This window comes from Dendrobium catenatum, unplaced genomic scaffold (genome assembly GCF_001605985.2).
Source record: "Dendrobium catenatum unplaced genomic scaffold, ASM160598v2 fragScaff_scaffold_1608, whole genome shotgun sequence".
In the NCBI taxonomy this organism is placed as follows: domain Eukaryota; kingdom Viridiplantae; phylum Streptophyta; class Magnoliopsida; order Asparagales; family Orchidaceae; genus Dendrobium; species Dendrobium catenatum.
This window is the reverse complement of record NW_021320070.1, coordinates 6,735,503-6,762,753: the sequence shown is the minus strand read 5'-3', so window position 1 is coordinate 6,762,753 and position 27,251 is coordinate 6,735,503. Positions and strand designations below refer to the sequence as shown.

At 35.0% G+C, this 27,251-nt stretch overlaps 3 protein-coding genes across 12 annotated transcripts in view; 2 read left to right on the top strand and 1 right to left on the bottom strand.

The window, feature by feature from the left end:
* Positions 1 to 591: 591 nt before the first annotated feature.
* Positions 592 to 2,051, top strand: LOC110106374. The gene has a single exon (XM_028700892.1). The coding sequence runs from the start codon at positions 664 to 666 to the stop codon at positions 1,255 to 1,257; it is 594 nt and encodes a 197-aa protein (XP_028556725.1). The 5' UTR covers positions 592 to 663; the 3' UTR covers positions 1,258 to 2,051.
* Positions 2,052 to 4,507: 2,456 nt separating this feature from the next.
* On the top strand, positions 4,508 to 13,712 carry LOC110106383 (alpha-1,3-arabinosyltransferase XAT3). 2 transcript variants are annotated; one of them, XM_020836270.2, is made up of 6 exons: positions 4,508 to 4,791; positions 5,073 to 5,156; positions 11,561 to 11,629; positions 11,718 to 11,765; positions 11,878 to 12,102; positions 12,408 to 13,712. In XM_020836270.2, the coding sequence occupies exons 1-6, from the start codon at positions 4,656 to 4,658 to the stop codon at positions 13,577 to 13,579; spliced, it is 1,734 nt and encodes a 577-aa protein (XP_020691929.1). In that variant the 5' UTR covers positions 4,508 to 4,655; the 3' UTR covers positions 13,580 to 13,712. The 2 variants fall into 2 exon arrangements, with proteins under 2 accessions (XP_020691929.1, XP_020691930.1); XM_020836271.2 differs by having other exon boundaries at positions 4,775 to 4,791; positions 11,556 to 11,629.
* Positions 13,713 to 19,223: 5,511 nt separating this feature from the next.
* The window catches only part of LOC110106390 (ATP-dependent DNA helicase homolog RECG, chloroplastic), a 108,654-nt gene continuing 100,626 nt past the window's right edge, over positions 19,224 to 27,251 (bottom strand). For all 9 annotated transcript variants that reach the window (XM_028700949.1, XM_028700945.1, XM_020836282.2 and 6 more), the window contains 2 exons: positions 25,245 to 25,817; positions 19,224 to 19,607 (listed from right to left, as the gene is read on the bottom strand). In XM_028700949.1, coding sequence (XP_028556782.1) covers positions 19,515 to 19,607; positions 25,245 to 25,817 — 666 coding nt within the window. In that variant the 3' untranslated portion in view covers positions 19,224 to 19,514. The remainder of the gene's footprint in view (positions 19,608 to 25,244; positions 25,818 to 27,251) is intronic.

The window sequence follows — 27,251 nt, the reverse complement described above, 5'->3', positions numbered from 1 at the left end:
AAAGAAATTAGACCACTAAATATGTAAAATATTGCTTTCTTTAAGTGCAAATAAAAAAAATGACAATTAGAAATCAAATGTTAATGAGAACACTGAATGAATATAAAGAAATAAATAAGCCATTCAAACAAAGCAATATCAACTAGTAATTTCTAGTATTCATAATATATAGAATTTCATTTTTTTAATAAAAATACTCATTTCTCCATTTTAAGCTATTGGTTTTCATGCTAAGGGTTCATTTGGTTGCCTGTAAACTAATTATTTCAAATAAATGACTTTGCTTGATTCCCAAATAATTTGTTTGGAAGTAATGATAAATCAATTTGGATTAAACAAGGATTAGAAATCACCCAAAATAAGTGAAAATTAAATAGCAATGAGGCAAGCGGCATTGATTATTTGGAATATAGAAACAAAAAAGAGCAACAAAAAGCTACTATATTCCACGTTATGTAATTTTTATTTGTTCATTAAATTAAGCTCACTGAAGCTGCTTTGGAATGCATTTCCGATGAACTTACTCTTAACATTCCTGACAGGAAAAGAACACTTTGACTTTAACAGTTAGAAGATTATTGAATGTGAAAGCACTATGAGGGCTCAAAAGAGCATTTTTGTATGTGAAAGCACTATGGAAGCACTATGAGGGCTTAAAAGCTGATGGGGTTCTGCAAAAAGTGGAGAAGAGGGCAGTTTTTTAGAAGATTATTTGCTTTGCTGTGCCTATTTGTCCCTATTTTCTGTATTCTGGGCTTACTTAGTCCAGGCCTTCCAGAGCTAGCACCGAATTCTCGGAGCGAAGTAATGGCGTCAAAAAGAAATGTAGAAGGTGAAACTAAGCTAGGTGAACTCGGCCTCTTAATGATCAAAATGTTACCTGAAAATCTAGCTTTCACTGTTTTTCTCCCTTCGGAAAAAGCCTTTGATCATGTCCTGAAATTACAATCGAACAGCAGCTTAATGACTGATAAGATGAATGATACCTTTGCCATTCTATCTCAAATAATGGGTTTTTGCACTGTTCCTCAACACATACCTTCAGAATCTGTGCCTGTTCTGAAGGAGTTACAGCTCGATTCTGTTTCTGGATTCATAATTTATGTTTGGAAGATGCCTGATGGAGCACTTTTAGTTAACAATATTAGGTCCGAGCAGGTTGATCTCCGAAAGGGAGAGATCATTGTGCATGTAATGGAAGGGGTTATCATGGATGCAGAGTTTGAGCAGTCCTTTATTCCTGATTATGAGGAATAACATACACTTAATGGGGCTCGCAGCCTCGTAAATGGTGAAGAAATTGAGTGATTGTACCATTTTTTATAACGTTTTTGATGCATTTTTATCGATGTTAAACATTGAAGATGGAGATTTTCACAGGATCAGGGATACAAGGCCATCCTCGTGCTGGTTTCTGGTTCCTCCAGGCTCCCAAAAGACTTGAAGGTTTAGGCAATGTATTGGAGTTGAAGAATGACATGTGAAGCATGTACAAGATTTGAAATTATATAGATTTAATTGTTTTTGAGGATATCCCTTCATTAAAATGCATGCAAATTTCATCATGAACTTTGAAAGGTTGTCTTCTATTTGTTTGTATGTATATGTCGCAGATCTGTTGACTATTTTATAAGGAATAGTTCGTCGCCCTTAAACAGAGACTATCACATTTTTTTTGTTGGAACGAGGTATCTATCCGCTGCCACACCTGAAAGAACGTTTGGCGGCATGACTAATCCTCGGCTGACCTAGAAGAGCACCCACCTCAGAAACCTCATGGACCTCACTTGTTTGGAATCCACTTAAGAGGCGCTGCCGCTCGAGAGGAATCGAACACGGGTTAGAGATTCCCAACCCTACTTGCCCACCAACCAAGCTAAGCAACGGTACTGACTATCACTTACTAATTTTCATATGTATTTGTGGTTCATGATTGTAGCAGCTTTAAGCTTTAAGTAGTCAATGGGAATCCTATTTGCCCTAGTTGGCAAGCTAATGAGTCCCTTGAAAGTTTAGTTTGCGTTCAATTTTCTATTTATTTTTATTTCTCATTTGATGTGATATATATTGCGTTTGGAGTGTTCTTTGACAATTTTATTTTTATGGTTTTATAATTAAATTTTTATTTTTGGTCATGTTATTGAGTCCAGAAATCATTTTAAACTTTGACCTTAGTAAGTTTGTCCAAAGAAAATTTTGATAGTTCCTTTTGTGACTTTAGCAGGAGAGATTATTATGTGCGGAATTCAGATGAAATCAATCACATAAAGACTCGTAAATTTTCTCTCTTATACAAACTCTGTGCACATGAGAGAAAAAAATTTGCGTTAGGAAGGTGTTCTGATTCCGTACATAATAATTTTTCCTTGAGTAGGGGGGCAGATACAAAGGTTTGAGCTTGCTTATTATGCCAAAAAAGGCCTATATGGGTGGTCTAAAACACCACATTGTGGGTTTTTTGAAAAACAGTATATGGATCTTCATGTTCATCTACCTGCATGAAAGTTAACGAATTAGATTTCTCTATTGATACAATATTTCAAGTTTTGGGTTAGAGTCGATGGAGTGGCCAATGGTGGCTGTCACCGACGACTGTTATGATTTGAAGGTGACGACGAGATGAGAGGAGAGGAAGTTGTACTGCATTTAGATCGTCGGCTTCGAGCAGGATTTAAAGAGTTTAACTTAAAATTCTATCAAAAAGCAAAATGAAACCTTCAATCTTGCAAAATCTTTCATCTCGTATCTTCTTCCTTCACACGCCATGACCGCATCGAGGCTCTCTCGTAGCGAGCAACCTCCTCCTTCACATCACTGAACTCATCGAAGCCTTCTGCTGCAGGCTCCAGCGCGATTTCCCTGCCTCTTCGTAAGCCATTGGGGTCGTCGAAGCCTTCTCCATGATCTTAGGTCGCGACTTCATGCTTCTTTGTTGTCAGTAAGTAGTTTCAGGAAACCGGGTAGGAGTGGACGAGCGGACGCAAGCAAGAGAGAGAACCAACAGGAACAATTATTAGGTCGGCTCTACCTCTCGAGTTCAATAATTTGTCGTTGCTCTTACTCTTTACTGTGCGGCCCGACGACCCGACCCGAATCGGAATCCGATATTGTTATATTTGAGTATTGCTTGGTATTACTAGGTATTGCTAGGTATTGTTAGACAATAACGAAAAATATCGTTATGTCAAGACGAATACCTAACAATACCGAACAATATCGAGCAATACATAGCAAAATCGGGATATTGCTAGGTATTGGTCTTGACAGGATGATATTATCGTTATTGCCGAGCAATATCGAGCAATACCTAGTCATTCCCTGGCTTGCACAAATCAATCAATACATAGCAATCCCGGGTCCGGTCCGGGTCGGGTTGTCGGGCCGCACGGTAAAGATTAAAAAAAAAACAACATTTAATTTGGATTTATTTTAAAATATAAGTATTACTCATAATAATTAATTAAAAGAAGAAAAATAATTTTACATAAGAACATCCTAATACAATATCGATCAAAACCGGTCTTAAATTCTTTTGAATTTATCCTCAGAATAGTGCAATCGATTTAGAGTAATGAGTTATTTACATGTATATCACATAATTCTCAGATATTTATATATTTAATATTCAAAACTTTATATTTATATATAAAAGATCAAAATAATAAAAATTTATCATTTCATGCTTATATTTCGATGTGATTGAGGTGCTAAAAGAGTTATACATATAAATATAAATGTTTAAGCATCATGTATATAGATACATAAGAATTCCTTGATATAAACATAAGTAAAGATCTTAAATTTATATTGAACTCATCTCAAAACAATTTTAATGAATTCGATCTCACTCTAATAAAAAATTTGTTCAAATATACTTAATCAAAAAATTTTCCAATAAAAAAAAGGTATTTACATACATGACACTTTATATCATGCTATTTACATATCTAACAGTCAAAATTTTAATATTTCATACTTCAACATTACTATCTAGGAAAATTTACATACATACCACTTTATTTAATGCTATTTACATATCTAACACTCAAAACATTAATATTACATGTCTATCACCCATATACAACTTTAATATCAAATATGCAACTCCTATAATACATTTCTATCATTCATACCATCCTATAAACTTTAATATATCATTCCATGCACCTAAATTTGTTCTATGAGTAGTCATGTAATATTAATATTTTTGATGTTAGATATGTAAATAGCATGAAATAAAGTGGTATGTATGTAAAACCCCATAATATCTAATATGTCACTCATATATTTCACTCATATCAGTCATATCACCCTATATACTTTAATATTTCATTCATTCCACCCATATTTATTCTATATGGGTGATAGATATGAAATATTAAAGTTTTAGATATATGTATGTATCCCCGAAAAAAGAGAGAGTGAGAGAGAGAGAAGAAAAAGCGAAAGAAGATTATTTTGGTTGCTTAGTTCACCATGCGCGCGCGTTGTCCCCCATCATTTGAAAACGTTAGCATCCGGATGGCGTGAGGCAATCAAGAACCTTATAATGCCTTCAGAACCTCTCAACTTTCCTACTCTCAAACACACAGATATAAATAGAACTTAGCACAGAGAGCTCGGCCAAGTAGAAGAAAGAGAAAGCTAAAAGAGAAATGAAGCAAACGTCATACAGCAGCTTTCGCCGGATCAAGGCGGAGAAGCTCGGCCGTTCTGCTGTCTGTACTTGCTTTCTTATTACTGTCTTCTTCATCACGATAATTAAGCAAAGCTCTCATCCCTTACCGTTATGTAAGTAATACAGTTCTCTTTTTAAGATTTGGATCGGCAATTCACGTACAGATGAATGGTTTCTGAAAGCAGTTTCAAAGATGAAATTTGTGCTTGAAAATAGTTAGTGAGATCATATGATGAGTACTGTACTGTTACATCAGATGTTCCATGAAAGTTTTTTAGACAATTGGAATAAATAATATCCAACGGATAGATTTGATCTGTTTTGTCATCTTAATTTGCTATATATATGGGAGTTTGGCTGATGAAGAAACTAAGTTGTGTTTAATTATTTTCAGCAAGTTTCCAGCTATCGGTGAGGACCAACTTGCCTTGTTCGAAGGTGAAGGAATTTCAATTAGGAAGCTTTACTAAGCTACGAGGTTAGTGATAATCCCTTTTCTAATTAACTATTAGCACTTAATCTGGAAATTAAAGAAACTTTTATATGTACAAATGTTAATGGCCTATACATTTAACTAGACAATCGAGATATTGTTCGCTTTGACCTAATAATCTTACTCACTGGTGTAATTTTCCTGGAGGTCATCCATTATAGAATTGCTCTTAGCATGAGCAAGCTTAACTTTGACGTTTCTTAATGAAAATTCAATCATTACATTAAAAAAGAATCTTGAGCGATTGTATTCAGAACTGTGTGTACGAGAAATAAAATCATTATTGTATCTTAAAAATTGTTTAAAGAAAGAGAGAAAAGAGAAGCTAAGGATTTCATTAGAAAAAGTCAAATTAATGTAATAAGAGTCTAGCATAATGTGTTAAGCTCATCCTCATATCCTCTATTTATAAGTTTAAATTAATATTTAATGCAATAAAAAAAGATTAAATTTCAAATATTTGAATAATATTTTTGAGCAATTTAAGGCTTTTAATAGTTTTTTCTTAAGTTTAATGATGACTAATTGACTTCGTGTCACTCTTGTAAAATGATTTGATTAATTTGGCTCATATGCAATAACATTTTTAGCTTTGAAAAATAAGTTTAATTGTCAATAGCGTGGATGCTAAAAGAGCAAAAGCAACAAGCGTGAAGAAGAAGTTGAGTAGGAGAGATTAGTTAATCCTATAGTAGAAATTGCAAAGCCACATCTTAGACTTCGTTTGGAAAGACTTTCTTTTCTTTTAGTATTTTTTGGAAGGCTTTCTTACTGTTTTTTAAACTAACTTTTTAGTACAAAAATTAAAATATTTATACTAAAAAAATACTTTAATAAACAGTAAGAAAGTGAAATCAAACAAAGCCTTAGATCTTTTTGTAATATTGCTCGTAATATATCACAATCTTCATGCAAATTAAGCATACATCTTCATCATTAAGAAATATTTCTATAAGAAAGTTTAAAGACAATCACAAGAAGTTAAAACCTTGTAGTTTAAAATATTGCTATTTATCTCATAGAAAGTCTTTGTGTATTTAAGTAATTAATGGGCTGATTATGAATGATTGATCCACTAGAAAGGGAAAGGAAGGGTGCACAAAATATATAGGAACTTGCTAAGGGAACTAAGGTCATGTTCATTATCTTCATGGTAGCCTCTTAACAAATAATGGTCCATTTTAAGATTGTGACGTTACACCTAAAGATGCCATGTCTTGTATATTTTTGAGATATGACAGGGGGAAAGTGTTTGGTTGAGGCCTACTTTTCTTTAATTCCCTCCCACAAATTCTTTTATTTGGCTTTGAAAAATCTATATATATTATCTTCTCTTTAAAGCAATTACAACTTTTTTTTTTAAGATTGATAAGCAATGATTGAGACTTCAAAATAGTCATTCGACTACTCTTATATGACTAATTTAATCTCAGAGTATTATATTATTCCAATTTAGGCTTCGTTTGAGACAACTTTCTTCTTGCTTCTTAAAGCGGTTTTTTAGTATAAAAATTTTAATTTTTATACTAGAAAGCCATTTTAAGAAGCAGTAAGAAAGCCATAACAAACGAAACCGTAATCTCTCAGCAGTATACATAATTTAAAATTAGAAGAAAATATTGAGCACATTAATAATAAAAAATTCCTTAAACCTAAAAATAACATAAAAAAGATGGAAAATGCAATCATAACTTCGAGTTAATCATAATGCAAATGTCAAACATATTAATCATTATATCAAATTATGATTTTATTTAAGAAAAAGTTTCTAATTACTTTTTAAAACAATTTTTTAGCACAAAAAATTTTAATCCAAAATTTTTTAATTAAAATTCAGCTTTAAAAAATTGTCCCAAATGAGGCCTATATGGCTTCATAATTTCATTCTATCTTTTTAAACAATAACCTTTATAAAGTGAAGCCATTAACAAAGAGAAGCACACAAGAAATTCTACTATTTGCTTTTACATAATGGGAGGCTAAAAAACAATCCCTCAGCCTTCATTAATTTCACAAGGCAGGGAAGCCGGCTTCCCATTGGGTTTTTCAAGTGCACTATCCTCTGTTTGGCTTTTGTTCTTCAATCACAAAATTGATGAAGACAAAAAAGTTAGACCACAGCTGTAACGGACATAGAGTTTAGAAAGGAACGTTTCATATCAGGCCAAAATACCACAAGTGTGTCGTTTACGGCATCTATATCTATTAAAATAAAATGATTCACGAACAAAATGGTTCACTAAGACTTCGTTTGGGATGTCTTTCTTATTGCTTTTTAAAGTAGCTTTTTATTACAAAAATTAAAAATTTTATACTAGAAAGCTGCTTTAGGAAGCAATAAGAAAGCCATCCCAAATAAAATCTAAGACTTTATTTAGAACGGCTTTCTTTCTTATACTAAGAAGCTGCTTCTTAAAACAGCTTTCTAGTACAAATTTTAATTTTTATACTAGTAAGCTGCTTTAAGAAACAATAAAAAAACTGTCCCAAACAAAGTCTAAATTAACAATGAGAAAAAGACAGGATTGATAATAGACATCGACTATATAACAATATCAAATCGGTTCCTAAATTTTTTAAAATAAGAATCAAATTAATCCTTCGTGAAATTATTTAGATCCTTATTTAAAAAGTCAAAGAACTAAAATGAAACGTTTAAATAGTCGCGAATCATTATGATCCTACCATAAATAATCAATGGGCCACTTTTGATCATTATCTCAATTAATAATAATGAAATTATAAATACATCAAATTTTTTTGTTTAAAGATGATGATATGTTATTTTAATACGCAAGAGAGTGTTTTGACCAAAACATCAAATGCTTGACTGCTAGCTATAATTGACTTCCCTTACCTGTTCATTGAGCTCTAATATTTGCTTGCTCCACTGTAATCCCATGTGTTTGGACTAGGTCAATCGAACTGTTAGAACTAAAACATTTTGTACCAAAAAAACTTGCTTTAAAAAGCTGCTGTTCTAAACGAAACCTTAGAAAATGTTCATTCGTTCTTAAACTCTAAAAAATATGAATTAAAATTCTTCCTGAATAAATAAATAAATAAATAAACCAGCCAAATAACGTGCATCATATCCCATGCAAAATTTATTAGGATAGATGAAAAATGCAAAATCATAAAAGCCAGCAAAAAAAGCAAAAAAAAAAAAACTTGACTTTGCTAATTACAATCCCAATGTCAAACATGTTATGATACCGCACTATCAGATTACTGATGCGGTCAAAAAATATAGGGAATCCTATATTTTTTTATCACAAAAAGAACAACCTTCCTAGATACAAATTAAAGACATAAAATGCTTAAACAAACTTTAATATTATAAAAATAAAAGACTTACAAACTTTGACTCAAATAAGACACCCTAAAGTTGCTTTACTTTGAGAAGAGGGATACAGGTGAGGTTTAAACTTGCGGATAGACGAAAGAGGTTAGAAGCTCTTAGAAGCCAAGACGAAAGGTTGGAAAGAGTTCGCAAGATTTCCGGAGGGGATGAGAAAGAAGACGGACAAAGCTCGCAAGCTTTTCCAATGAAACCCGCAGGTTCACATTTCCAAAAATCACATCACATAACATAACCAAAACAGTACATAACCCCTCATAATTATAGGTATGAAAGGGGGAATACAAACAACCACATAACATTAATTTAAGCTAATTTAAATAGGGAATATGAAAAGCCAACAGTCACTTCCCGGAAAAGAAGCACCAAAGCCACGGAAAAGCCCCCATTCATTCACGGGAAACATCCCAACCAGGAACCGAAGGAGCAACCGCGGGAGCCAAGGAGGCCGCACGGAACCAAGGCGCCAAAGCCACTGGAAAAACCACCAAGCTCGGAAAACCAACAGCCACCGTGAGAACCAAGGAGCCATGGCACGGGAACCCAAGAGCCAAGCACGAGAAACAAATAGACAAAGGGGGGAAGGAGAATATACAAGATCAAATAAATAATAAGCTAATTTTAAACTCCATAAATGAACTAAAAACCAGTTCATAATGAGCTAACCTTCCACTTGACATTAATTAGCTGGAAAAGTCAAAAATCAAAACTTTTGGGTTTGATTTGACCCCCCCTGTCTACATCAGATTATCCCCTTCTTAAAAAACTCATCTCCCGATGAGTTAGCTTTGTTCTAAAGGCATTGCACCAAGAGGCACCAAGACTCAACATGACTCAAAACAAAACTAACATGATATCAAGACACACACAACTCACAAGATTTTTCCTGACAAACTAACTCACAAAAAGACTAAAAAAAACTCTAGACTCACAATTCTTTTAGAGACTCAACAAGACCCACAACAAAACGACTTGACTTGACAAACTTAACAAACTAAAATAAAATTTGACAAACTAATTTGACAAACCAAAATTTGACGACCAAATCCTAGGACTTCCTAACTTGCTCTGATACCAAATGATGCAATCAAAAAATATAGGGGACCCAATATTTTTTTATCACAAAAAGAACAACCTTCCTATATACAAATTAAAGACATAAAATGCTTAAACAAATTTTAATATTATAAAAATGAAAGACTCACAAACTTTGACTCAAACAAGACACCCTAAAGTTGCTTTACTTTGAGAAGAGGGATACAGGTGGGGTTTAAACTTGTGGAGAGACGAAAGAGGTTATAAGCCAAGACGAAAGGTTGGAAAGAGCTCGCAAGATTTCCGGAGGGGATGAGAAAGAAGACGGACAAAGCTCGCAAGCTTTTCCAATGAAACCCGCAGGTTCACATTTCCAAAAATCACATCACATAACATAACCAAAATAGTACATAACCCCTCATATTTATAGGCATGAAAGGGGGAATACAAACAGCCACATAACATTAATTTAAGCTTATTTAAATAGGGAATATGAAAAGCCAACAGTCACTTCCCGGAAAAGAAGCATCAAAGCCACGGAAAAGCCCCCATTCATTCATGGGAAACAGCCCAGCCAGGAACCGAAGGAGCAACCGCGGGAGCCAAGGAGGCCGCACGGAACCAAGGCGCCAAAGCCACGGGAAAACCCCCCAAGCTCGAAAAACCAACAGCCACCGTGAGAAGCAAGGAGCCATGGCACGATAACCTAAGAGCCAAGCACGAGAAATGAGTAGACAAAGGGGGAAAGGAGAATAGACAGATCAAATAAATAATGAGCTAATTTTTAGCTCCATAAATGAACTAAAAACCAGCTCATAATGAGCTAACCTTCCACTTGACATTAATGAGCTGGAGAAATCAAAAATCAAATTTTTTGGATTTGATTTGACCCCCCCTTTGTCTACATCAATTACTTAGTGTTTTGTAGGTCCAACAAATTGATTAGATTCTTCGTTCACCTTTTTAGTTCATCAAAATTTTACAAAGTAAAAAACATTAAAAAAGAAGCACAAAAGAAGCTCCACTAATTCTTTGTGCATAATGGAGGCCTCATTTAATTTTGACTTTGATAATATCCTTAGTAATTCAACACTTACCTCTACAAGTGGAGGCAAGCTGGCCTCCCATATGCATTATCAGGTCTACAATATATCCTTTGCTTGGCTTTGTAGTTTCCAACAATAAAATCACTCGTTTCACTTTGTATTGATGAAGACGAGAAAATCAGATAAGCAGAAATCAACATTTCACATAAGGCCACACAACGGTTAAACAATTAATAGTGAAGAAACTGCCAATACATCAAATATATCTAGTTAAATATTACAATATCTTTTGTATTGCACAGAGAAATATTTTGGCCGAGTTCCACCTTTAAGAAATATGGCCAGATGCATTCAAATACAACAACTGGTTGAAATAAATAAAATACAAAGCATTTGCACTAGAAATTTATAATCACCCAGTTTGCTTATTTTTTATGAAATTGAAATATGCTCAAATCAGACAAATATAGGAAAAAACTAATAGACCACAATCTTCACATTCTAACCTGTAGTCGCTCATTGGCTATCATTACTACCTAACACTGCCTGTCCATCATCGCGGCTCATAGCTTATTAGAAGGGTGGATCATTTTAGGCTTTGTTTGGGACGACTTTGTTGCTGCTTCTTAAAGCAGCTTTCTAGTTAAATAATTAAAATTTTTGTACTAAAAAGCTGCTTTAAGAAGCAATAAGAAAGCCGTTCCAAACGAAGCCTTAATCACTGGTTTGATTTTACTAGGTACGATTTCATGTTTTTGCCTTTTTATGTATTTTCATTTTTTTTGAATTATGAGTAGAAAGTAATCATAGTATACCCATTTTTTGACGGATAAAGAAAAAAGAAAAGAAATTATTCGAATTCTATAATTAAATAGTTGATCCATTTTAAGGAATTTATGTTTCTTGTAAAATGAACCAATAGCTCACTCTCATGTTTCATAGTGCAGGCAATGAAAGTATAGTGTCAAAACAAGTCACTTATCCAAAGAACTCCATAGGAGAACAGATGCTACAAGGTCGGTGTGTATATTTGGCTTATATAATATGCATACATACATATAAGGGTGTGTGATTTATTAATCTCTTTAAAGTTAATCCAAACAGGCAATGAAACTGAAACCTTATCACTAGATCTGGAAGAAAATAATCAAGGTATGTCCATTCTCTACAAAAGAAATCATATATTTATACAATTACAATAATCTAACAACTATTTCTTCATAAAAAATGAATAGATCTTGAATCAAATACTCTCTTTTTGCAGTTAATGTAAATATTAAGGTGATAGAAGTACATCAAATTGCAAATCAGAAGCAAGAGAAGGTTCACACCTTTGCAAGCAGATCTGAGGAGCAAAACTACATAATTTCAAGCAGTGATCAAGAGAAGAATAAACTGAGTGGAAGTAAATACACATCACAAAAGAACTATCCACAGCATAACCACCCAATAACGAATAGTTCCCAAGTTCAAAAGCACAAAATCAGAAGTAAGCAAACTCTCTTGGAGTTCAATACATATAAAAGTGGCTAAGCTGAATCTCATTATATATATTAATGTTTTGTTTGAGACATCTTTCTTATTATTTTATGAAGCAGTTTTTTACTACAAAAATTTTACATTAAAAAAAATTTGTGCTAAAAAATTGCTTCATAAAGCAGTAAGAAAGCTGTCCGAAACGAGGCGTAAGATTTGAACTTAACTGTAGCCTTACAATACATATGAGAGGAAGCCCAACTTTAACTAATTTGATTTCAGCATCTAAGCAGAACCTTTTATATTCAATATATGTAGGTGATATTGGTCAAGAAGGCAAGATAATCTGTGATTTTTCGGAAGCCAGATCTGATACCTGTTCCATGTTTGGTGATATAAGAGTGCATAGTAGCTCCTTCACCATCTTTGTAGCTATGTCCTCTCAATCTCCCTTTCCCTTGGAAAACTATACGCACACTATAAAACCTTATGCCAGGAAATGGGAACCACAGTCAATGAAGAACATCAAAGAATTAAGGCTAAAAACATTAACAGGCCTTCAACAAAATCTCACTTGTAATATAAACCATGCAGTTCCTGCCATCATCTTCTCTACAGGTGGATTTCTAGGCAATTTCTTCCACGACTTCACTGATGTTCTGATCCCACTCTTTGTCACCTCTCGCCAATTCAATGGGAATGTTCAGTTCCTTGTAACTGACTTCAATGCTAAGTGGATCAATAAGTACAGACCAATTCTACAAGGCCTTTCCCGCTTTGAGATCATTAATATGGACATACAGAAGATTATCCATTGCTTCCCTTCCGTTCATGTTGGTCTAAAAAGCCACAAAGTCCTTGGTATCTATCCTTCGAAGACTCCAAAAGGCTATACTATGTTTGACTTCAAAAATTTTCTCAGAGAAATCTTTTCACTTAAAAGGGGTTCTATAGTTCAGAAGAAATCAAGAAGAAAGCCAAGATTACTGATGATACTAAGAAAAGGATCAAGATCAATAATGAATGAAAAAGAAGTAATCGTGATGGCTCGAAGAATTGGTTATAAGGTGATCACTGCAAGACCAGAAGAGATGAAGGAATTGCCAAAGTTTGCTGATATTGTGAATTCATGTGATGTGATGATGGGAGTTCATGGGGCTGGGTTAGCTAATATGGTGTTCCTTCCAGAGAAATCAACAGTGATTCAAATAATTCCATTGGGAGGTTTAACATGGGCTTGTAGACATGACTATGGTGAGCCTGCTCCAGAAATGGGGATTAAGTATTTGGAATATGAGATTACAGATAATGAAAGTTCATTAATAAAACAGTACCCAAGAGATCATGCAGTCTTCAAGGATCCTTTTTCAATCCATAGGCAAGGTTGGAATCAGTTATGGTCTATCTTTCTAGACAAACAGAAGGTCAATATTGATGTTGGGCGATTTAGGGGTTTGTTGTTGGAGGTTTATCATTCTATCAAACAATAGACAGTGGGTATTTCATCTATTTCTCATCATTATATTTTTACATGATCAAAGTTGTAAAGAATAATTGCCTGCGTTCATATCAAGGAATCTTGTTACATATGAAAGCTAATTTTGATAATTTTATCAAAGAAGAGCATTGATAATTTCTATAATAGGTTGTACGTGTCTTCCAGTCTCACCAATAGGAGAAACGTATCACTTGCAAGTTGGAACACACTTAAAAAATAAATAAGCAGTTCATCGTCAAACCACCTAGGAAATTCTAGTATGAAGATTAGTATATAAATTTCGTGACGTTCAATTAATAAATTAGATGATATGAAGTAGTTGAAAATTGTATTAAATTGAATTTAGAACCCTCCATAAGCTTTATAAATAGGCCTTGAATCTTATCATTTTCTACTAGCCATGATAAAAGAAAATTTTCAATATAAACGTGAAAATTTTAATCGTTTATCCTCCACAACCTTTCTATCACACAACTTAGTATTCAACTAAAGCTAGTTGACAAAGCAAGTAACATATAAATAAAGTCAAACTGAAATCACACCAAACAAATGCAGACAACATAAGAATAAGTTTCGGGCTCCTTCTAAAAGTTGAAGTAGATGATAGCGATTGGGTGGCAGAGTTCATGGCTAGTGGCAAAGTCACTAGTACTGCCACTATTTACCTATACCCACTTGTGGCCTCAACCCCATTTTTGGTACTGCCCCCTGCCTTGCTCTCATACTAACCATAAACATATCTTTTGAAAAATATAAACTTTTATTTTTATTCAAAAAAGAGAAAATTGATGAGAAAAATAAAATAATTTTTTTTTTAAATTGGAATTTTACCAATGTACCCAATTGGGTTTGGTGCAACTGAATATGTCGTCAACTAAAAAAAAATCCCACAAAATTAATTGGGAATTAAAAAAGAGTTAAAGCCCTCTACTAAGACTACTTAATCTTTAGTAATTGGACATGGTGCTCTTGCATCAAAAGTTTATTTAAAGTTTTGAATAATATTATAATTAATAGACATACATGTTACAAGTGAAAACATTTATCACAAAAGAAACATGAAGAGTTTTTGGCTGACCAAAGTAAAATCTTCTGAAGGCTATCCAAAGATGCTCACAATCGACAGGTCAAGAGCCATCGATTGTTTGATATGAGAAGCATTATTAACATATTTACATCCAAAATTCACTGACATAGTCAAATATAAGCATAAAGAGGTCCACAACCTCTCCTAATTACCCTCTCCACCACCATGGGTTCGCATAAATAGGAATCCTCATAAACAACAAGAGATGCTCTGTGCCTTTATGGGATATATTTTGATATTTAGTTGCCTATGATTGTCACTTAGCACAAAAATGTTGCTCGTTGAATAAGCTTCAAGGCAATAAGGAATTGGCTTAAGATATTTGCATCTGTAAGTTTTGTCTTCTAAACCTCTCAAATGCACTCTTAGTTTTGCATGGGTCATATGCTGGTCCCTAATGCTCTAGCCACTTTCAAGTCTATTGAACCATTTTCATTTTTTATTTTCGCATCTTTATCATTTCATATACCTTATTTTCTTGCTCTTCTAGCTTATTATTCTATAATCTAATTAAGTTTTGGTTCTCAAATAAAATAACCCATAGATGATCATATAAAGTGAATGGGAGAGATTCAAAGAAACGTGATTAATGATAGTGTTTGACAAATGATGGTTTCTTTATGCTGGATCCAAATTTGTTCATGGGTAACACCTGACTCTACTGATACAATTAGCTATATACAACTATAGAGCAAGATAAGGATATCAACAAGTATGGATAGCAAATGAGAGGCTAAGTGATCTCTGTGAACAATAAAAATAGTCTAAAGTTTAAAATATACCTCTTGACTATTTATTTATATGATTAATAAACTATAGGGAAAAACTATACTTGAAGAAATAGAAAAATATTACATGATATAAAAAATATAGATTGAGATAGACATGTGAACTAAGCTGAAAGGTTCACACATGGCCCTTTGCCTTTGATGTGGTTTGGAATGCCCATGAAGAGTTCCCTAGGTGAGTCCTCATGAATGAGTGTTATGCAAGTGAGTCCCCTAACTGAGCAGTGAGTCCCTCGAGACGAGTGACGGATCTTCAAAGTGAGTATGTGATGGGGACATCAGAGCTTGGAGGGTTTATCACCATAGAGGCTAGAGATATACGACGTTGATTGAGTCTTTATATTTTTAGTTTTCATGTGTTGTAGGAGATTTATGTGGTGTTATTTATTTTATTACACTTTTACCCTCACTTGAGGGAGCTTTTGTGCTGTTTGGCCAAGGGCCTTCTTGTCTTTTGTTCCTTTCATGTTTTTGGTGCCTATATATATGGCCCATTGTTTTCTTGTATGGAGATTGAATATTTTGATATAAATTTTTGGTTATATGCTTTCTTTTCTTTTGGTGAGTTGAGTTTGTGTGTGAAGTCAATTGGAGAATGGCAAAGAAATACCCAACAGCGTGTGAGCTCTTTGGTTGGTATCATCTTCCCTCTCTATCTCTTTTTTTTTTTCTCCTTCCCTAGTCGCCCAAACAGCCCCCAATTGCAGCAACTTGCTCTGCCCTCAACCAGCAAACACCTGCCTCTCTTCATTTTTATCCGCCTCCACCTTCTCCCCAACACCCTTAACCCTTGGGCTTCCCAAATTCTGAAATTAATTCACATTAATTGATTATTTATCTCTATTAATTGTGACCGTTGGAGATCCACATCCACTTTAACTTTTTCCCTTCCTAAGCAAGCCACGTCAGCACTATCTTTTCCCCAAGCAACTAGCCCCACATTTTCACCTCCCAAGCTAACTTTTCCCTTTCCCAAGCCAACTAATTCCCTTCCCAAGCAAGCCACATCAGCCCTCTCTCTCCCCCAAGCAACCAGCCCCACTTCTTCACCTCCTAAGCTGATTTTTCCCTTTCCAAAGCAAACCAAATCAGCCATTTCTCTTACCCAAGTAGCCAGACCACACCTCTTCACTTCCCGACCTAACTTCTTCATTTCCAAGCCATTAAAATCAGCCAAATTATCTCTATCCTCCTCCCCAAACAACTAGCCTAGTTCACCCCTCCAAACCCCAAAATAGTGAAATCTCCACTTCCAAATCCTTATATAGCTGAAACTTTCTTTTCCCTCCTCACTATTCTACCTTTCCAAGGAAACTTATCTTCTACTAATGGTATAAGGATATTGATTCAACATAGAGCAAAGGTTTCAAGGGCAAGCCAAAGAGAAACTAGCCATCATTTCATCAAGGACTCCATTCCTCCCATTCATGAGCTACGTATCAAACCTTCCCCTTGTTCTCCATCTAACTAACTATTAGTCTTCTCATTTAATCTATAGTAACATCATCTCATATGTGTTGATTAATCTGTCAAGTTCTACTTAAATTTGAGTGTACGAATACTCTAATGACTAATCCCTTAATTAAATGTTGGACTTGTGCCAATCCATGTTAGCTAGTCTAAATTGATTCACCTTTTGTTATTGTTTAGCCTTTACTTATTAGCTTCTTGCCATCATATGATCTAATAGTTCAAATTTTCTTATTGTTCTTAATGTATTTATGAAGTTTATTTTGTTGACTTTGATGTTATCTTAGCATAAATCTCTATTTGCATGACTTATTTCACTTAGTCCTACATAAGTATGGTTAGTGAGTAGGAAATGAATCATAGTTGGGATATCCACACAAGGTGGATGGCTATAATAAAGGAGAACTACTTAGAAAGCTGAACCCTCCTAGGCTGAGTGCCCCTTATAATGAAGGCTTATTAAAGCGAATTCATTAGTCAAACTTGTTAATAATATGCGCACCCCTGATTTGACCCTCCAAGGGCAAGCTTATTTGCTGCAAGCTCCATTAAGGCTAATACATGCTTGTTCATAACCTAATTATGGCGACCTCCCCTCATGACAAGGCTTGCTTTAGGCAAACATTTCTCCTAGTCGCGTTCCTCAAGCTTGATGTTTGGTACTTACAACCTACTTAGGTAGGCATATGCGGATATACATTTAGTTCTCTAATTCACTTGCTCCTTTTAAAAGCGATTTGTGAAAAAACACAAGAGAATTAAGAAGAAAAGCATTCACTATTCCCATCAAACACAAATAGAAACTAAATAGACATTAATGTCCTACTTTTACTATTGCCTTGAAAAGACCACCTTCATCCAAAATTCTCATAATGACGTTGATTTAACTTCTGTACCATCTCTGGCTATAAATGAAGTGTAGTGAGAGGGCCACACTTGCTCCTTTCCTTTACCATGACTTAATACTTTTAGGTCACATGATAGATAGCTTAGTCAAGCCCTACAAAGAATGCTGATGTGAATAGTCAGAAGTTATGGAAGGCCCTTCTCCACAAATTCAAAGCAATAGAAGATGAAAGGTCGAAGTCTAGCCAAGTTATTGAGAAGATAAAAAAGGCAATAGTGGTTGATCCAATTTAGGCGGCGAAGGTTGAGCCAAATAATGCGAAGGCTGCTCATCTTAGACTTCTGATGATGTGCCCCTTGCTGAAAGGCATGCTAGATGAGTCGCTGCATGAAATTTATCATCAGGTCCTAGCCTTGGCAAGCACTGTTCATGAGGTGGCACAATCGAACTTCTCAATATAATCAGTCCAACATTGCCAACTCGCCCTCATATGGAATCAGTATGTAGCCACCCATGCTGGAGGAGGTTGGACCACCAAGAGGAACTAGTGGTGATAAGAATGGTTATTTTTTATTTTTTAAGAAAGCCATGTGTCAGCAATCTCGAGCAAGTCTAGTATCCACCTGATCACGGGCAACTTAGCTCATGGGCTCATGAGCCAGCTCATATCTTTAAGATAAAATTTAGAGTACTATTTCAGGTCTTTAAAAAAAACAAATGTTACATATACCATTAAATACTGCCGTCATTATAGCTACGCATGTATCACTTCCTGTATTAAAGCAACTTTGCTACATCAACCTTAATTTTTTTCTTGAAAAATCGAGCTGCAATATTGCTTCCTTCCCCACTGAGCTACAACCGCAACTTCAACCTCGACCTCGACTTCCGCCAATAATCATATTTGTTAATGGTAAATGGCGCACCACTGCACAAAATTTCTCGTGGAACCATGGGGCAAAGCGCATGGAGCGATGTGCGACATTTTGTACATGACCCTATATATATATATATATATATATATATAATACCATAAAATAATAAATAATATGTTGACTTGATCAAGATTTAAGCATAAATATCTTGTCAAACAACAAAAATGACAACTTTAAATCCTAAAGAAACTTACATCAATAAATTTGAGCAAGATTTAAACATAATTTAGCATAAATAATGCCAAATAGAAAAAAATGGCAACTTTAAATTCTACAAAAAGTTAAATCACATTCCTTCTCAGCTTTACTTTAGTGCAATTTAGCCAAAGAAGCACGTGAAAGGGGAAAAGAGATTGTTACTTTCACTCAAGCACCCTAGCAGAAGACTTGTTCTATCATTGTCAAAGGAGGCGAAGAAACATGGAGTAACTCTTTCAAAACTCTACTTCACATGACACACAAAGCCGAACCAACAATGAAGAAATGGAGATGAAAAATAAAACCTTAAATCCTATTAAATTTTTTTTTTGATATTTTATTAAAAGGTTTAATTAATTCTGGGATGTTTATCACCAACACATTCCTATATTGTTAATTAATTTATGAAAATGGAATATACAGTGAAAATTTCATATAAAAAACTTCTAGTTGAGACCTATTAAAAATAAAGAGGTCACCCAACAGGAGATAAATTACATAGAAGCGTACCTATACATGCCTCTAAATTATGGCATATTTTAAGAGCCTTACTATCAATTTTCAGCCTTTATGAATTGCTGGATCCATTTGATTTGCAAGTCTTAATCACCCAAAATGCACAGCGGCTTCCGCATGCTGAGCTCGGCTTGGAGCTTTGGGAAGGAGGACAGATCATGTGAAATACTCAAAATTTTCTGCAATAATAAAATACTCAGAAAGGTATCATGATTGGAACAAATAAGTTGCACGGGAAAATTTCTAATATATTTTTTATAGAATTTGGACTTTCTCCTCTACTTGGAAGGCAGAGAACAATGCCACATGGGTTACCAAGCACATGAATTTAGATAACTGCAATTATGCTTTGCAAATACAACTCTCATTTAGGGTATGAATCATTTGAAAAAATAGGGGTAGATGTAAATTTATTTTGCTTCGTAATTTCATCTTTGATGCTTGGTTTCAATGTTATTCATAAGAAATTGGATTATTGTAAGAAATATAGACAAATATTTTTTCATTGGCAAATTCTTACTCAACCCTAGTGAAATATAAGAAAATTTTATTAGGTCATCATTGTAACTCATATATTCCCTACTAAGAAAAAACGAGCAAATGATTTCTCATCAATTAAGCAATAAAAAGATTTATTTTTTCACTCAATTCCTCAACGAAACAAGTAGGCGAAAACTAATTTCAACTAAATTTGTTTTAAAATTTTCATTTCTACTTCATTTTATTTTCTCTTTCAAATCCTTCATACCAAACACAGCCTTCCGAGGTAGAAATGAAAAAAACAAATGGAAAATGAGCAGCACCTACATATCTGAAAATTGAATTCAATCATAACCACTGGGATCTGCTATACCAGATTGCATCAAGACCGGCAGCTAATAACTGGCAAGATATTTGTACAATTAAATATAGCTTGTTCGATTAAAGAGAGAGGTGTACGATAAAATGTCTTCATTGCAGGGGAACAGGGGCAAGGAATTTATAAAGCACTCCAAAACACTGCTGCGTTGGACCACCTAAGTTTGCAAATAATAAAAAGTTTCTTGCTTGCTTTTAAGCCATTGAACATATGCTGCATTAAGATAAATTCTCAGTTTCGGTATGCTTCAAATCCAGATGGTTCACTGTAATGCATTCTCATAAATAAAACTTCTCGATGGTTAATTACTTCTGATTTCAATATAAAACTCTAGATTATAGATGTTGCGAGATTTTATATTGATTTTTAAGCTCGGAATATCTGCCCATATTTTTGTTTTGATTAATATTTTTGTGCCCTGAGAAATACGTGCGTGTTGGTGGCAAACCGTACAAGATCTAAAGGTTCCATTATCTCCCAAATTGCATTGGGCTTGACCTAATGGTTCATACCTCAACTTCCAACTATGTTATAGGTTTAATCTCTACTCGTCACATTGACACCCCCCTTTTGGAAAACAAAATCAAATGTGCATTTCATTTGTCTCTTGTATCAGGAGTTTGCTCCCTTTATTGACTCTTCCTTAAATTTCTAACTTATCATGTACCCATTTTATAAAATATATGGGATATATTTCTATCCTTTTCTTAAAAAACAAAATACAAGTCTCCTAGTAGACAAAAAAATTTAATAGTCCAAAGGCATTTGTATTTTTGTCATTGACTTTGAGAGTCTGATTAGCAACAATGCATTATGCAATGGATTTATCATCCAAGCATTCTGTTAGATCGGGTCCCTCCTTGAGGGACCCTGCCGATCCCTTCCTTGACCGACTCGTGGGGGCTGATTTGGATGACATTAATTAAGAAATATAATCTAATTGAAAAAGACAAAATTTGGTGGCTGATTTGGGGAATGGTTTGGAAGGGATTAATTAGGAAATATTTCTTAATTGAATAGGGAAGGTTTTAGGACTAATTTGGAGGGGATTAATTATGAAATATTTTCTAATTGAAGAGGGCATATTTTGGAACTGTTTTGGAGGAGGCTAATTAGGAAATGTTTCGTAATTGAATGGGGCAGATTTTGGAGTTGATTTGAGGGCTGATTTTGGAGGGAAATAATTAAGGAAATAAGATAAATTTGAGAGGAAATTGGGAGAGGGTTATTTGGGTATTTGATGCTTATTGTATGCTTTAAGTAGGGGGGTTTTCCCTAGGGTTAGGGTATGTGATGTTTGCTGGAATTAGATTATTCTTAGGGGTGTTTGAGCTCTAGCCAACAGCTAAAAATTTGGGAGAGTCGGATCTTCCTCTCTAATTGAAGATCCACTTGTATCTTATTTTTTCTTTCATAACGCTTTTAGTAAAAAAATATTCTTGTGTGTTTTATTCCTTATTTTCTTGTCGTTGGTTTTCTGAAATTGCTGAAATCAGATTTCAGCCAAGGCTTTTCCAAAATTTATGCAAGCACTTCCTATTAAATTGGTATCAGAACAGTTTCCTAGACTGAAATAAAAGTCTTCATCGCTGATTTTGGCTACATTTCCTCTTCAATCTGCTATTTTTTGCTATTTGGAGGCCAGATTCAAAGTTGTTATTTTTTGCTAGTGATGACTAAATCTGGCTACCTATGATAGGAAGAAAGATATAAGTATTGAAAGGCGAGATCGGACAACTGAAATATGAAATTTCCGATATCCAAATTTAACTTTTAGATTTTAAAAGTCAAATTTTAGCCGTCCACGAGAAAATTGATAAAAAATGTTTTATCTTGGAGGAGAAGTTGAAGAAGTTGCTCGAGGGCCAACCCAAAACGGTGTCGTCGGAGGTGAGGGAAGCCACAGACAACCAAGAAAGTGGGGCAAACCCTAATCTGATGATGCGAAGGAAAGATCAGGAGGTTAAGATTTTTGGGGGAGAAGATAGAATGCCCTTCCCTAGAACCTATTCCTAAGGAGGAGCTGAGTAGAGGGTATGGGAGAGGCGCAAGGAGGTTACGCATGAAAGAAGGGGTACTGCATTGAGAGGAGAGGGACAAAATTTGAAAGAGGAGGAGCTATCTATGATCGAATGAGTGCTGAATTTGAAATGAGAGAGACTGATTATGATCGAAGGGGTGCTAAATTTGAAAGGAGAATATGGTAATTTGATGAAAGGTTTGCATACGAGCTTAGAAGAGATTATTGGGACACTTGGGGGGAACCACCTCCTTGGGTAATGAAAAATTATGGAGAAAACAGGGGGAATGAAGGAGATCTGAGGGTAAAGAAGCTTAAGATGCATGTTTTTTTAAGGAGATGATGCACATGGGTGGATATATAGGATGGAAATATCCTTTACTGTCAATAGATTGACGGAGGAGAGACTGATGGTGACCCAGATGTGCTTGGAGGGGAAAGCGTTGGCATGGTACCAGTGGAGGGATACAAGGCGACCCATACGGACTTGGATGGAGTTTAAGAATTACTTGTTGGAACGTTTCTGAATCAGCAGGGGAGGGGATTTCTATGAGCAGTTATTTGCTCTAACGAAGGAGGGAACAATTGTGAAGTACTGTGAGTAGTTTGAGCACCTAGCCAACCAACTGGACCGACTTTCGAAGATTGTGCTGGAGGAAAATTTTATGAAAGCCTCAAACAGAGATTCGGACGACTATTAGAGTGATGAGACATTGTGATTTGGGAGAGGCTATGAAACTAGCCCAGTTAGTGGAGGATCAAAGGCATCTGGAGAGAGGGGCTGGAGGTAGCAGCTCAAGAGGTTCGTACAGAATGACCACAACATTTTTGGCATCCAAGGAGCCGACACTGGGTACTCTTAGGTAGATTCCAAAGGAAAAGATTGTACGAGGAAGACATGAAGAAAACTTCAAGAAACTCACAGAAATGAAGCTACAAGAGAAGAGGGCAAAGGGGTTGTGTTTCAGATGTGAGGAGAGGTATACACCAGAGCAAAAGTGTAAGGGCCATACTCTTCAGGTTATTACCGTTTGTAATGACAAGGAAATTGAGGGGGGAGCCGTTTTTCCACCTTGCAGACAAGGTGGGTCTATGGGAGGAGAGTATTGTTAGATCGGGTCCCTCTTGGATTGGCTCTTGGGGGCTGATTTGGAGGGGACTAATTAAGAAATATTTTCAAATTGAAGAAGACATATTTGGGGATTAATTTTGAGGGGATTAATTAGGAAATATTTCCTAATTGAATAGAGCTGATTTGGGGGCTGATTAATTAAGAAATATTTTCTAATTGAATAAGGCGAATTTTGGAGCTGATTTAGAGGGGATTAATTATGAAATATTTTGTAATTGAAGAGGGCAAATTTGGGATGAGGGATAGAGATGGCGTTTAGCAACAATAGCATATAGCTTAGACATGCGACATGTGAGTAAGGAAGTGAGGCATAATGTGCGGGCATGGAGCAAGAGATTGAAAATGAGAGAGCTAAAAAGGGGACAGACCAATGATTTTCTGCTTTTTTTTTGTCATCACAACGCCGAATAGAACATACTATGAAAAGAGGACAAGAAGAAAATGGGATTTCTAGAATTTGGCCAAAGTATGATGATTTTGACCGGAGTTTCAATTTTGATTTTTTTTATTAAATTTAAATGTGTTGAGATTTTCATAATTTTTTATGAGTAGAATTCCTTACCTATTTATTGCACGCATTCTCGGCACCTACTCTAGGATGACAGTTCATCCAATGCCCCTCAGATTCATTATAGACATATACTATGACGTGCTAGAAGCTCCAAGTTTAGTTCTACCTCATACATCAACGTACACTAATCCCATTGGTTCTTCATTAAAATGCCACATGATATCTGTGCTATTTCTGCCCTAGCTCCATTAGATCTTTATTAATACAAACTATGATTCATAGCAGTCAAACCACTATAAATACCTCATCTTTAGGACAATTGAGGGTACCTTCTTTTTTTATATACATCTAGGACAAGTAATTATACTGAAAGCCGCACACCCTTGTCAAAGGATACACCCTTCTCTTCACTTCAAGCAATCAACGAGATATCTGAGGCAGCTGGTTACACTAATAGCTCCTCACAAACTCATAAAAGCTCCCAACCGAGTTCATTCAGTTCACTAGAAGACTCAAGCGATGCCAATATTTTTCTTCCCTCCCTCCCTTTCTGGGTGAGCTTTACCCATCACAATTCAACCAAAGTTGGGAGAATAATGAGGGACTGGACTGCAAAGATTAGTCAAATAAATTGGAGAGGACCAGATAACATACCAATGGAAAAAAGAAAAAAAAAAACAAATAGAATTGATGAATGCACATCGACATTTTTCTTGTTTTTTCATCTTTAATCTATTTTACTAGTTATTCTTACTTAACAGTATTTTTAGAAGGGGACTAGTGAAGGAAAACAAAAGTGGTGCCATTCAAGCAATGAGCCATGCTTTTATTGATGAAGAATGCGAATGATCGTTACCCTAAAGCATGTCTTTTTTTCTTGTAGTGATTCCAAGAACCAAGGTCCTGATGACCATGGATGCTCCTTGCGTGTTTCTATAAAATCTAACCTTTCTACTAACCAATCCAACAAAAGAAACATATCACCATTATAATGCGCAGAAAATTAACAAATAGATGTCCGAAGAATAGAAGATATATGCCTAGTTGAAAAGCAAATTTAAAAGGACTTCAAAAATCAGATGGACATGATGAAGCATAATATTCCAAGTAGTGGCGGAGCCAGAAAATATATTTAAGGGGGGCCTAAATTTAAAATCAGATGGACATGATGAAGCATAATATTCCAAGAGAAGGGAAACTTCTAAACAGGCAGTGTTATATTGTAATCATCACAAAGGCTGAGTAGTAATATCTTATGAAATAATATAGAACAATTCAAGGTGATCGTACGTACCAGTGCGGCAAGGTGAGCTTCTCTTAGAATATTTCCATCACGCTCCAATCTAGCTATGGGAAAATCTGGGAGGTGTCCAGACTGCTTCTTACCAAGTAAATTGCCAGGCCCACGTACAAGGAGGTCTGCAATAGCCAGATTAAATCCGTCTGATGACTGTTCAAGTATTTTCAATCGGTTTAGTGCCCCAGAATTTGAAGAGCAGAAAACACATTTTGACTTCCGCATTCCTCTTCCAACACGTCCTCTAAGTTGATGCAGCTGAGCAATTCCAAATCTCTCAGCATTCATGACAACCATCATGGAGGCATCAGGAACATCAACACCAATCTCAATCACTTGAGTTGCAAGAAGAACACGTGTTTCTCCAGATTTAAATTTTTTCAGGGCTTCATATTTCTCTTCACTGTTCATGCGGCCATGCAGCAGCCCACAAGTATAGCTATCAAATTTGTTTGATATCGACTCAAAATCTCTTCTAGCAGCATGAAGCTGTGGCAACTGCTTTGATTCTTCTATAACTGGGTAAACAAGATATACTTTCCCCCCAGAAGTCAGCTCATCATGCATCATCTGCAACCAAATTTAAGATCCTCAGCCGACAAATCTTCTATGAACTCAAAAACTAAATGAGATGCTAGCGCAGGTAAAGCATAATAAGTGCCAAGTTCACTGAAGGACAGGACTGTGCATCATCTACCAAAAAGAAGCTCATGCGATCAACCTAATATATGACGAGAACAAGAATGACTTCATCTTTTCTATTGTTTATCAATAAGGTCAGTGAGATGAAAATTTACTTAAAAGCATAACTATCAGCAGAAATCCATCTATATTTACCTGGAATCCCATCAGTAAAAATTCAAAAAAGAAGCCTGCATTTCCACGAGATATATTCTTAAAAAAGAGTCAATTTTTACTGCACTACCACATATTTACCTAGAATTTTCTTACTCACTTGTAAAAACCTCAAGATTCATTCCTAGAAAGGACGCAAACATAGAAAAGTTCTAGAGATGCCATACACAAATCCTCGTCACTATTGGAATAAAATTGGGCATGTATCATATGCACGTTCTAGTAGAAAAGCAAACATGCAAATGCTAGATCAATTTTTGTATAGGCACCAAAAAAGCACGTCTATTACTACACATGCAACACACATTGCTACTAATGTTATGGGACCCAACTTTGTACAAGTAAAAAAGTCGAAGGAATAATTTCCTTTTTGTAAGCATGCCTTCACAGCAAGATTGATGGAGAAATGTGATAGGGATGCTTAAGGCACATGATTATAAATCAATAAAAAAATTGCATGAATGGAACAAAGGCATAGAAAACTGTTAAAAACGAGGATCTGAGAGGGAAAAGCTTGAATTTTATTAAGCAATCTACTCCCTATTTATAGATCTATACAAGGTGTATCGATAAGGAAACAAATAACTCTTATAATAACATGAATATAATTATTCCTAAATTAATGGGAGGAATTAATGCAATCCATGTAGTCTTCCCATGGATTACTGTTCATAGCCGTGGATACTTTGGGATCGTAAGGTTGAGATTTAACAATGTTCAATCTTTTTCAACAAACTTTTTAAGAAGTATCATTTTGCTGCATTCTATTTGGAAGTGATGATAATAATCCATCTTTTTACATAGAAATAGGTTGGAATATTCTGTGATAAATCCTCCTTTTTTTGTGGATGGGATCTTGGTTTTTTCTTCATACATTTGTGTGAAATCACAAACTTTGGAAAACATTTGATTTATTGTTTTTCATATTTCATTTATTGAATGGAGGAAAATGCATGTGTCACTTATCTTCGGAATTATAGAGTTTCATATCCAAAATATCACCAAGAGTTTTATTCATCCCAAACATTAAATGTTTGATGTTCTTGCTTAAGTCTAGTGCCATGTAAATGGTCCAATTTTCCTCTTCTCTTCAAGAATCAGCAAATCAATTGTGATCACTTTAGATACTTCTTTCGATTCAAATATTAT

Coding starts and splice junctions, on each gene's coding strand:
- LOC110106374 (XM_028700892.1), top strand. CDS start 664: ATGGGGTTCTGCAAAAAGTGGAGAAGAGGGCAGTTTTTTAGAAGATTA.
- LOC110106383 (XM_020836270.2), top strand. CDS start 4,656: ATGAAGCAAACGTCATACAGCAGCTTTCGCCGGATCAAGGCGGAGAAG. Junction 11,630..11,717: donor AGGAGAACAGATGCTACAAG/GTCGGTGTGTAT, acceptor TAATCCAAACAG/GCAATGAAACTGAAACCTTA. Junction 12,103..12,407: donor TCAAAAGCACAAAATCAGAA/GTAAGCAAACTC, acceptor CAATATATGTAG/GTGATATTGGTCAAGAAGGC.